Below are 12,567 nucleotides of genomic sequence, written 5' to 3'. Positions count from 1 at the left end.
AACACAGGTGGGAGATCAAGCCTGGGACTGTTCTAGTGTGCACACCTCAGTACCACATTTACCATCAGGGTGCTCTGGGTACCCTCTATTATATAATGTAAACATCTTGTACCTGACATAAAACCACTTTAATAATGGATTAAAATATCACTATTTTGTGTTTATATCATATTCAAATTAAAATCAAGCATAATAAGTGTTTATGTGCAGATTTTCTCATTCCTGTAGTTAGAAGATTTTTAATTGATTCTGGATTACTTTTTTTAGTTTCAGCACATTTAAATTTTCTGAGCTGATTGATCATTTTTGTGAGGTGCTTGTGTTTTTACAATCTACCACCAGAGGGAGTAAGCAGCACAGTGAATGTATGTGATGATTCCATGAAGCTGTTCTTTAATGTTCAGCTTTCGTCTGTAAGAGTATATCTACTGGATGCTGACAGCTGGCATGGAATCGAGAGGTAATTCTTGTGCATTCCAGCACATCAGAATAGCATCTTCTCTCTGATAGCAGTGGTTGTTGGTAGTGTTTTGTCAACAAATCAGATGATTTGCAATCAAAATATTCATGCATGGTTTCATATTTTGCTATAGCAGTGATACCACTGGCAATACTTTTACCAAATTAATTACTTTAACCACTTTTTTAAGTTTTGGAATTTTTGATCTTCTTCAAAAGGTTTTGGGATTGAGTTATTTTTAAGGGTTGTGTTTTAAAACAAAGTGAATTCACACAGCTTTGAAGAGAAAGGCCACAGGCTGCAGGCATCGAAGATACATATTAAAGCCAGACAAGCCAGTTTATAGAATGTCACAACACCCAGTCTATTTCAAACTGATGCAATGAGGGTCCATTGTCTCAGCCCAGGCCCATTAGCTGGGATGACCAGGAATATTAAGCAATTCATTATCTCATCTGTGATAGCCAAGAAATATTCACATCCATTGTAATGAGGATGATTCGATTCTTGTGGACACCACCTCTGCTTCCAGGAGTCAGAATTGGCAAAATGGAGGGAAAGATCTGCATTCAGGGGACAGTCAGGTGAGATGTAGCCCTTAGCCCAAAGCTGGAATCTAAAATGTAGGAAGTCAGGTTTAGCAGTTAGAAGTTATAGAGAAAGAAAGGTATGCCCAAAACAAGTAAGTTCGTCCCCTGAATGTAAGATGCCCAGACCACTTACAGGAGTGACCAGCATTGCTGTACCTAAGAGAATATCTAAGGTAGACCCGAAACTTGTAACACCACCCCAAAATATTTGTAAAAACTTTTCTTCTCCTCAAAAGAGGATTAGTAAATGGGGGGTCGTTACATGTTGGAATCTACAAAGGAAAACTACTGTGCTGTAGTGACCATCAGTAATGCATATTACCGTAATCTGATCATTTTGATGATACACATTATTGCTATACACAACAGCGTAGAAGATGCCAACAACTGATGATTTGGCCTCAGCAGATTTAATGCTTTAAAACATTTCTGTGAATCTATCCTAAATGGAAATTGTTCAGGATTAATCACCAAAATGTGGATATTCCTGTGCATATTGAGTTTGAAGATGATGTAACACCTCTCAATGATCTAAATAAAGAATTTATTGTTGTGCTTGTTCATTGATGTTGGTTTGCTCTGTAGTTTAGTAAAGAGCAACAATCTGAACAACATACTTACTGCTCTGTTTTTTTTCCCCATCAGGTGATATTGGCTATTTATTGTCTTGCTTGTGCAGGATTAATGGCTCTGATAATACACTTAATACCTTGACCCAAAATTGTAATTATAAAATTAATTAATGTGAAATTTGGTGCCAAATTAAGTAGTGTGTGCACAAACTAAATAGTTCAGTGCACATTTCATGTTTAATTACAGGGGTACAGAAACAACCACGTGTTCTACACAACTAATTACCTGTTGTACAAAGAGCAGTGAAAATACACAACGACATTCAGTGCAACTTTAAGAATTGGTTGTAATTGCATCTATAGTTTTATGTAAAAAACCTTCCTGAGAACGAACCAATCTCTTGTTTTAGATGATGCAATCTATGGCCTTCCGTTGTTTGTAGCTCTTCAACACCATAGCGTTGGGTAGATTTGAGCAAGAGGCATTTTTGGAACTCTGTTTTGTTCCCGTCTCTTAGATTGAAAGTGCCCTAATCTTAACATTAGTAGACTGGCACAGTGCAGTAGTTTCTCAATATTTGCAAAGAAATTGTTGTAATTAGAAACATCAGGAATAATGTAAAGATCACATTCTTTAATCTTCTTAAAAATAACTTCACCAATTCACAGAGTGACACAAACAACAGATTGAGATGGTTATTTAAACAAACTGTTAGAATATAAAAAAAATCTAGTTGTAGCCATATGTAGAAAAAAAATTCCAAATATAAATCTATCAACATTATACAACAAGTAAAAGCCAATCAGCAACTACAAGGAGGCTGGTGCCTCAAAGAAAACAGAATACATAGCACGCAGGTTTCAAATAATATTGTCCACAATAATTCCTGTGAGCTACTGCATTTTTACACTACTGTATTTTTGCCTTGGGTTATATCACAATCTCTGTACCCAAGCCCTAAAGTGCTAGACACAATCATAGTTCTTTGTCTGAGCCAAAGATTCAGTTACTCTTGGGAGAGTTTGATATATGCAATCGAATATGGCTTCATGACAAATAAACTGGAGGCACAAATTCATACTCATTCTTTCTTCTACCATGGTCCTTCAGTGAATAATGTGTGTACGTTTTGGCACAAGCCAAGCTTTTCCATCTTGTTGCATTTTCTTCACTTTACATATTTCTTTTCTCCCAAGTAGTTCCAAGGTGGTTTGCAAAAGAAATTTTAAAATATTCCAAGAAAATCTATTATATACAGTGATAAAAGAGACTTGTGTCTCTCTTCCATAATGTTGCCTTTTCTTTTCTATATTTGGCAGTGCTTACTGAACATATCCCAATAAAACAGCCATGGTTAAATATAAATTTTGTATAAAATTCAAGTTCTCAAATTCACATGCCAATAGACCGGCAAATTAAAATCTGATTTGATTTTACCTTCAATTAGTGGTAAATGTCCCTTCTTGTTTAATGAAAGTGCTGTACTTTGCTGGACAAATTGCTTCTTGGATGTACCTTGAAAAAGTACTCTGGCTAATTACTCTTTTTCTTCACCATCACGAGGGCACTAACTTGAACAATAATCCAAAGTACAGATATTATTCAAGCAGCAAATTCTGTGGATTTAAGTCATGAATGTTCACGAAAAGTTAGCTTTCTTTTGACAATTTCTCACGTTGTTTGATAACCCACTCAGCCTGAGGGTTAATCTTGTACAGCTCCAACATATGTGTGTCTGGATCAAGACAGCGTTCAACTATTTAAAAAAAAGCAAAATTTAAATGATTTCAAAATGACTAAAGATACACAGGTTTTTTTTTAAATATAGAAATTTTGAGTTTCCCAAAATGGCTCAGTGCACTGTTACAGTATTGAACCCCAGAGGCATGGAAGATTTCAACTATACTCTGTGCTCAGTCAGTTCATCTCAGCCAGGCTGCTGGTGAGGGTGTAATAGTTGGCTTCAGTCTTTCGAGATCGGCAAAACAATTCACACTCCTGATCACGAACCAGTGATGCTGAATTCCAGATAAAGACATCATCAGCTTAAGTGTGATGGGTCCCCACAGATCGCACACATGTAATCCTTTTTTTGTCATGAAATAAACCACATTGTTTATCGCTTTTGCTACTGTTGTTGCCATTAGAAATCATTTACATTGTTGGCAACAGTACAGCAAATATAGTCAATACCCAACTTGGTTTTAATAAAAATAAGAGCAGAATTTTAATTAAAAACATTTGTTTAATGTTCCTGTTGCTTGGGTTGTCTACACAATGGTAATTCTAAATACTATAGTAGAACCAAATTCGTCCATCACCACTTTAATGATTATAATGACTTCGTATATTTTGACCTAAGAATGCCATAAAAATGTTGATGTTTAAAATAACATTTAATACATTACCCACCTATATTACCACCCACTTCATACAAGCAGAACTCTGGACAATCTGTGGAACCATTGCTACTGAAAAGAAGAAAAGATATATGTCCAGTAATGTTGGATTATCATGTATCAACAATCATGATAAATGATTTAAAGTAAAATCTATTTGAGTTCTGCTTATACAATGATTTCAATGCTGAAGTTACTTTCCTAGAAGTATGCATGTGGAATGAAAGTCCAAACACTGAGCTGCTGGATTACACATCTGTTCTGCTGTGCAACCTCCACAGTCATATCAAAGGTGATTGTCCAGCAGTGAAATAATGTTGTTCCGGCTTTTGTAGAACAGTTAAAAATAACACCGGTGATCTAAAACTTGTTGCCAGTCATGATGTCACACTGTCATGACTTTTACTGAAACTACCGTGTAGCTACTTAGTTGCACAAGTCAACTCTGGGGCTGGTAGATTCAGACTGGATATTTGTGTCGACATGTTATGCTCCTGCATACATCTGCTGCTCTGGTTTCCTATGAAATTCACAGCATCCATCACAGCTTATGTGATGGCAAGCACATGAAACATGATCAAAAGAGTACATGTCTGCACACACATGGTGGTGCTCCAATTTTCAGAGGAAGCTAATAATGTGACCTGGTCAATGTGAATGAGCCAGTGTTATTTCGAGTGCCTCACTTGTGCTGACCAGGTGGGTATAGCCGCAGCATTTGTTATCCTTTGTCTAGATTTGCTAAGAGGTGTGATAACTACTATATAGATTATGTGCTATTTTGAGACATTAGTTAACTTGCAACAGACCCATCTATTTATCAGACGCAGTACCCCCCCCCCACCCCCACCCTCCAATCTTCAACATCCAGGTGCCCATTTTTCAGGCGAGAAACGGGTGACTAATAGTTGAAAATAGCCGCCAAAAAGTTTGGACCCTTCATATAGCTGGAAGTATCAATCCAAATTGCTCCTTTGTTACCATAGTAACTGTCTTATTGCACTACAGTATTATAAACAAATTGGATTTTTTAGGTTCTCAGGTCATGAAACTTGACAGTGTCTACATTATTTTGTGCGAATTGTAGCTAATTATTGATTCTCAACACAATGCAGAAGCATGAATACTAGTGCAATGAGAAAAAGCTAATTACCTTTGTGTGAAATCAGCATTTGTGGCATCCCAACTACTGCAGTTCAATTGCTTCTGAAACTGAGCCACAAGATCCCGAATTGTAATCTTACAATTCAGTTGAATCTCCATTGTATCCTTCAATAACTGAGGGGCTTGAATTTTTATCACCTTGTTCGGCTGTTGCTAAAGTAAAAATGAGGATTCATTTCATTTAACTGTCTAAAAAACTGTAGTGACTATTTTGTTGTTGCTGGTGATTTCTTTTATTACATAAACATATAAGTAAAAAAATATATACATAGATAAATGTAAATAAGATGATAGCCAGTACAAGCACAGTTTACAAATATAACCACGGACTTCATTGAGCCATCAAAACATTACAATTCTTTGGGATTGCGATCCAGGATTGGGAAGTACATCAATCCATATTATCACAATGACAGCTGCCCAAGAATTGATTTATCGATTAAATCACGAGAGTTGACCTCTTCCAACTGGGAAACCCAAGACAACATGGCCAAAAATCTTTGGTCTTTCTACCTCACTCCCGCAATAACTCTGGAAGAAGGGCTACAAATTAAGCTAGGACCAGATTTCGCCAGGTTCAAGCCTTCCCCAGCAATTTCCATGGGACCTTGTTTGAGCCAGAGCCTCCACTGACCCCAAACAAAGCCAGCAGTGTAAGAGGGGGAGTGGCCATGGGCATAGGCACTCCCAGACTGAGAGTTTCCTTGGTCCTAGCCAGGGATGCATTGGGCAGTGCCCTGGTGATCAGTATGTCAAATGAAGGCAGATGTACCAGCCAACATTTTTCATGCAAAGGAGGAGTAATTTTGGGAGAGGCAGGGGTTACAAAATGGGATTAGACCCAGACACTCCAGAGTCTCACCACATAATAACCTCATACACTTGAAAAATCTAATTGTAAGGGCTTCTTTGCATTCAAGTAATTATTGGGCAGAAAATGTAACCTGGAATGCAAATTTGACCTGAACATACTTACTTCTACATGTTGCTTGTCATGCTTGTCCGTGTGAATCTTCTTCAGCAGATTTTTTAGACGCTTATCATATTTCTTACTGCTGTTTTCATTCAATTTTCTCACCTGAGCCACAAGGAAACATGGAATCTACAAAACAAAAAAAATTGGGAAAAGAAACCTCTTCTCAGTCTTTCATTTAACACTTATGGTATAGGCAAAAATAAATTGAGAACATGCCTTACTAAGTAGATTCATTCTATTGCTTAAATCACAAGTTTTAATCTGAATTTATTTAATTCTGAAAATAATCAGGTCACAACTAATGAAATTTGGAGTATTTTCATTTTGCAAGGGAATAATGTTTATCTGTGGTCTTTAAGATGCACTTATACTGTAGCTACTCAGGTGAGAATGATTTGCAGCCAGCTATAGTTTATTTGTACTGCCCAGCTCAGGAGAGAGCTCTGTGCATTTGTCCTTACACTCCTGCACAGATGTCTACGGTTGGGTGGTAAGTTTCAAATGTATGTGCAAGTTCTGCTTCAATTTATGAAGTGTCCAGGGGATTCTACGGAATGCCCAACAATTATATGAGCTAGGTTTGACACAGTGCTGAAATCCTTCCCCATGCAGTGTCATGGTGACATGGTGCGGGATAGCTTCCTCCAGGGAGGCTTGCAGCACTGTGTAAGCACTTCGCAGCCACACAAAATTAGTAGCATAAACATAGTCTTGTATGTTTATCTCAGTTTTACTTTTGTACAACTTTAAACAGAAAGCATTCTTAAGCAAAATAGAAAATTGCCAAAATAAGCAAACAAATAGCAATCTTTTTGGAATTAATATAGTTAGAAGTTAAATTCTTTTTCATTTTAGTGTCCAGAAAGTTAACGTACAATCCAGAGTAGGTCTTGGTAGTGGATGAGCATCCGAACAACATTTGCAGCTTTTTCTGCATGCTGCTTCTCATTCCCATCAGGAATTTTGCATGAATTTCCTTTGTGCATGAAGAGGTTAGGAGCAATTATAGTGGAAACGTTCCAGAGATTCATCTTGTTTTTCTTCTCTTTATCAATCACTTTGCGCAGAAACTCCAACAGGAACTGCAGAAAGTAGAAAAATATAAAACAGTAACTCATCAGTTATCTAACTGCTACAGATAAACACCACAAATAGACATGACTGAGTAGAAATTACAACAAGCACTGTTCTTGTACAGGTTAACAGCGGTGTTAAATCACAGAGAGGAATTTAGTGTGAGCTCATTAAGCATTTATACAAGAACAGCAGCATATAATTTTTACCCTGCAATCTTTGCAAAGTAAAATTTAAACACTCAAAGCAGACACTATTTAATCATGTTGATATTTAATACAATTAAGTTTGACCATGTTGAATATCTGAGCTATTGTGCTCAACTCTTCAGAAGAATTTGAAAAGTTGAAGGTCAAATTCATCAATTTAAATAATGTCTGGCTCACAAAGTGCAGCTAAAGGGCCAAAACATGAAAAGATAGCAGCATTTGTCACTCCAAACTGTCTTCAATATTAAGAACAGCTTGAATTGTGTAACTTGTTAAAACATAAATTAAGACAATTTTTAGGGCTGGATCTTACTCCAAAAACTGGACTTATTAGAACTGAACTTTAAAGTAGGATTTATTGCATTTCACAGACAGCAAATTTAGATTAACTATCATTTCAGTGCAGCTGTGAATCAATACCTGATGAATTTAGCATTGCTACATTAGCTTTTTCATATCATACAATGTTTAAGAAAAAAATTTTGAATTATGAATACAAGGTTCTGGCTGATGCAATGGGTTTTAACCCGAGCCTGATTGACGGGATGAAAATCTCCTCTGCTGGCTGTAAAAGTTCATTGTGAAATGAGTTTGAGCATCTCAATCCAGTTTCTAGTTGGAATCTTATAGATAAGCACAAATCTGACCATAATTAGTACTAACATTGGCAATTTCCATCAGAAGCTACGTGGAAACGGAAAATGGAAAAATGCCACACTGGTGCAGTAAGGGCCATGCTTCTGAGGTTCTGGCTGAGATATTTTATTGGGGCAGAGTAGATGGTGGTTTACTCTGCATTTAGCTATGCTGTATTTGATTTGGGAGTACTTGATGCACACTGTGGCCTAGGCTTTCCACCCTGCCCCCACAATTCTTTTAGTAGATCTGTAGTAGGTGAGGACAGAAAGCTGCTCGGGTCACACTCCGTTCCATCCTCTCCATTTCCTGTGGATCTGTCCCATCAGGCCAGAGTACATCCACCCATGTAAATTTAAGGTACATAAGGGAAACATGGCCTCCACTATGGTTCCAGTATTTGCCTAGTAATAAATGCTGGCTGCAGGATCTGCCTATTAGGCCCTGTGCTCAAGGATCGAGAGAGAGACTTTGGGTCAGCAAAAGAAGAAGGGCCTGTTGAAGTGTTCTTAAAGCCCAGCCATGCACAGGCCCCAGCACCAGAATTAAAGATATTCAGAACAAAACAAAAACTTCTTCAGGCAGCTCAGCGGCTGCTGCTTCCTCCCATCGTGACGGGCCCAAGACCTGCCACAACAACTCTCTGTACCCAGACTGGTGCGACTCCCTGGTGTAAGCAATCCAGAAATATGGCAAATGAGATAAAGATCAGATAATCTGTTGTGATGGTGTTGGCTGGAGGATAAATGGACTAAGAGAGTTCCCTGCTCTTCTTTGACTAGTGCGGTGGGATCTTTTATGTCCATCTGAACAGGCAGACAGGGCCTCAGTTTAACACTTCATCTCAAAGACAGTGCCTCCAAAAATGCAGCACTCTCTCAGTATTTGCACTGAAATATCAGCCTAGGTTATGTGCTGAAGTACTAGAGTGGGGCTTGAATCCACAACCTTCTGGCGCAAAGGGGAGTGTGATACCACTGAGCCAATCTAAAAACTCAGATAAGAACATGAACAGAATAACAAAAGAAACAGGAGCAGAAGTAGGTCATACAGCCCCTCGAGCCTGCTCCACCATTCAATAAGATCACGGCTGATCTTCGACCTCAACTCCACTCTCCCGCCCGATCCCCTTATCCCTTGATTTCCTTAGAGTCCAAAAATCTATCGGTCTCAGTCTTGAATATACTCAATGACTGAGCATCCACTGCCCTCTGGGGTAAAGAATTCCAAATAGTCACAACCCTCTGAGTGAAGAAATTCCTCCTCATCTCAGACCCCTTACCCTGAGATTATAGGCACGATTTTAACATTGAAAAATGGGTGGGTTGGGGGCGGGGAGGGGCATTCAAAATCACAATCATTTCAGACCCGCCTCCAACCCGCCCCTTTATGGTTTTCACCGGGACGGGACAAGGGGCAGGCAACCAACCCTCTCCCAGGAGGCGGGTTGGTCACTAAAAACTTTCAAGGAGGCTGCGGGCCTCCATTTTTGCAGATTTTGTAATTTCAACCCCTGGGGGCCAGGATTCCCGGGCCTTCTCCTTCACGCCTCGTGAAAGGAGGCGAGAAGGCCTGAAACTGCAGGCAAGTGCCTTTCTGGCACAGCTTGTGGGCCCAGAGGGGCAGGAGTGCTTCCCCCAGGCCCAACAAGCCTACCTGCAACGACCCCCCACCCCCCCAACAACTGCAGACCCCTCCCCCGATCTCTGACATTCCCCCCAATGATTGGGGAACCCCCCCTCAAAATCGATCACAGACCCCCGCGATGACCCTTGATCCCCCCCAATGATTACGGACTCCCGTGATGGCCCCCAATCCTGACAGCCCCCATGACGGATTCCCCCTCCCAACCCCCATGCCCACCTGTGGCCCCATGCCCATCAGTGCCCCATGCTCACCCATACAATCGAAGACTTACCTGAACACGTCCTCTCCCTGGCTGCTCTCCCATCCAACTGAGACCAGCCTGTCAATTAGGCCAGTCAGTCAAACGGCAAACCGACAAAAAAAGACATCCTTATGTCAAAATTGTAAGGATGTCCAGGAAACTCGTACTTCCGAGTTTCCCATCCGCAATTTGACTCCCCCACCCCCTTCCCGGCTCAGGCTCAAAATCATACCCTAATTCTAGACTCTCCAGCCAGGGGAAACATCCTCTCACCATCTACCCTGTCAAGCCCTCTCAGAATCTTACATGTTTCAATGAGATCACCTCTCATTCTTCTAAACTCCAGAAAGTATAGGCCTATTTTACTCAATCTTTCCTCATAGGACAACCCTCTCATGCCAGGAATCAATCTAATGAACCTTTGTTGCACTCCCTCCAAGGCAAGTATATCCTTCCTTAGGTAAGGAGACCAAAACTGCACACAGTATTCCAGGTGTGGTCTCACCAAAGTCCTGAACAACTGCAGCAAGATCTCCTTACTTTTGAACTCCAACACCCTTGCAATACAGGCCAATATACCATTTGTCTTTCTAATTACTTGCTGTACCTGCAGATATGCCCCAAAGTTCAAACAAATAAAATTGATTCATGGAAGAAAAGAATCTATTATTAAAAACCTTGAAGGAAGAGTTACCATTTCCAGCAAATTCATAAACCTGTTCTTGTAAAGTTCACATATTATTTTGCAAGGAATAAAAAAAGAAATCTTCCCATTTTATTTATGATTTTGCTAATGCATAACGATTAAAGAAACTCTTCCCATAGTGGCTGTATGTACGTATGCCTACTGGTGTGTATTATGTCTGTTTGATGTTGTGCTGCAACATTGTATGCTCTTAGATCTTGCTGATTACCAGTGCTGAACATGTATTATCACCACTATAATTAGCAGGGATCAACCAGATCAACATCCATAAAAACAAAATGTTTTTATGGATGTGTTTATCCCACATCTGCTTCTGTGCTCTCACCAGTCGTTGCAGTCAGCCTCTCCCCACCCAACTCTAGGGCCAGTCTCCCCCTTCCCTCCGTTCCCTGTTGCCCGCTCATGATCAAACCACTGTGCCCACACTCAACCTCAGCCTCAGATATAGTTTTCCAGCCTGTCCTCCTGCTTGATCTCTGCCTCCTGGATATGAGTGAGCCCGAAAACCCATGAGCAATATCACAGGACATGTACCAGAATTAAAATCTCAGAATCTAAATTCTGACTGGACATTACCAAATTCCTAATGGAGTTCATGGAACTTTCTGTTCTTGAAGGCAGTAGATAAGAAAGGACAGAATGTGCCCAATCTGTAAAACTGAGTCTGAGGATACAGAAGACTACTCTTAGAACATTTACTTTAAGCAGAACTTCGATGAAAATGGCTTGATGCTATTCTGGCTTTTATCCAGGAAACCTCATTAAAGATTAATATTCCTGCCCTGTAACAAAGTAGGCTAGGAGAAATACAAACAGCCATTATCAGTGTTGCATTCCTGGCTCCCCATATAATTCAAAGTTTATGAGGCAAAAAAGAAACAAATGGAATAAGAAAATTTGAAATAAAGATATATTACTCATCACTTCCCCTCTTATGCTTTAAATTTGCTGATGATGCAGTGTGTTCAGGAATATTATGTGTAAATATGGATATTATTACTTGAATTAATAGTTTTCAAAAAATAAATCTAGATGATATGCATGAGGAAAACCATTTGGCACATCTTCACTATCCATGTAGAATGATACTGCAGTCTCTACATCACAGCATCCAACTGTTTCCTTGATGATTCTAGGGTCTTTGCCTCCACTATCCAATCAGGAAATCCATCTCATGCATTGATCAACATTTGTGTGAAGAACTTCCTGACCGTAGTCCTATGTTTGCTTCATCCGATTGTTATGGTCGTGTTCTGAATATATCTTTCCTGCAACATTTACTATTTATTATATGTCTATAAAGTCACCTCTCAGTCACTTCCTTTCAAGGTTGAAAAGTGTAGATTTCCATAGCCTTTCTTCATAAGTTTTGGATTTAAACTGAATACTAAATTGTAGAGGCCAAATAGGTGACTTTCTAATATGGGAATCCTTCAGGTCTATAATAAATCTTACCTTTAATGTAGCTCTATTTGGCTCTGGAAGAATCACCACAAGAAGGTTCAGGGCATGTAGCATCTGTGTTTGATCAGAGATATCTGAAATAAATGGAAATGTTGATGCAGTGTAAATAAGAAGTCATTTTTATTAATTAAAGATTTGGAATAATGAATGAGATGTTACTTAAAACAGATAAAACAATCCATTGTGGTGCTCTTTTATTTAAGAAGAACTTATATGTATATGAATGAACTATTTAAGTAAATTGAGACCAATGATAAAGGACATACGTTTGACTCCTGCAAAAGCAGTCACATATTCTGTTGTTAACAAGGGATATGGCAATTCACGGATAAACATCTTTAATAAGCCTGCTGCATCATTTTGGTGCACTTTCTTCCAGTCAAAAGTTTTTTGGTAAAAATTTGCATCAAGCTCCTGTTGCAAATTCT

General features: G+C 39.2%; 1 protein-coding gene across 3 annotated transcripts in view; it reads right to left on the bottom strand.

Moving 5' to 3' along the window:
* Nucleotides 1-2,236: 2,236 nt before the first annotated feature.
* LOC137335197 (rho GTPase-activating protein 18-like) overlaps nucleotides 2,237-12,567 on the bottom strand; it is a 120,288-nt gene continuing 109,957 nt past the window's right edge. For 2 of the 3 annotated variants that reach the window (XM_068000411.1, XM_068000409.1), the window contains exons 9-15: nucleotides 12,406-12,565; nucleotides 12,131-12,213; nucleotides 7,038-7,244; nucleotides 6,163-6,288; nucleotides 5,176-5,339; nucleotides 4,036-4,094; nucleotides 2,237-3,379 (exon numbers count right to left, since the gene is read on the bottom strand). In XM_068000411.1, coding sequence (XP_067856512.1) covers nucleotides 3,273-3,379; nucleotides 4,036-4,094; nucleotides 5,176-5,339; nucleotides 6,163-6,288; nucleotides 7,038-7,244; nucleotides 12,131-12,213; nucleotides 12,406-12,565 — 906 coding nt within the window. In that variant the 3' untranslated portion in view covers nucleotides 2,237-3,272. The remainder of the gene's footprint in view (nucleotides 3,380-4,035; nucleotides 4,095-5,175; nucleotides 5,340-6,162; nucleotides 6,289-7,037; nucleotides 7,245-12,130; nucleotides 12,214-12,405; nucleotides 12,566-12,567) is intronic. The other variant, XM_068000410.1, reaches the window with a different exon arrangement.

Source organism: Heptranchias perlo, chromosome 19 (assembly GCF_035084215.1).
Source record: "Heptranchias perlo isolate sHepPer1 chromosome 19, sHepPer1.hap1, whole genome shotgun sequence".
NCBI lineage: Eukaryota > Metazoa > Chordata > Chondrichthyes > Hexanchiformes > Hexanchidae > Heptranchias > Heptranchias perlo.
Note: the sequence above shows the minus strand (reverse complement) of the source record. Positions and strands in the feature narration are given on the sequence as shown.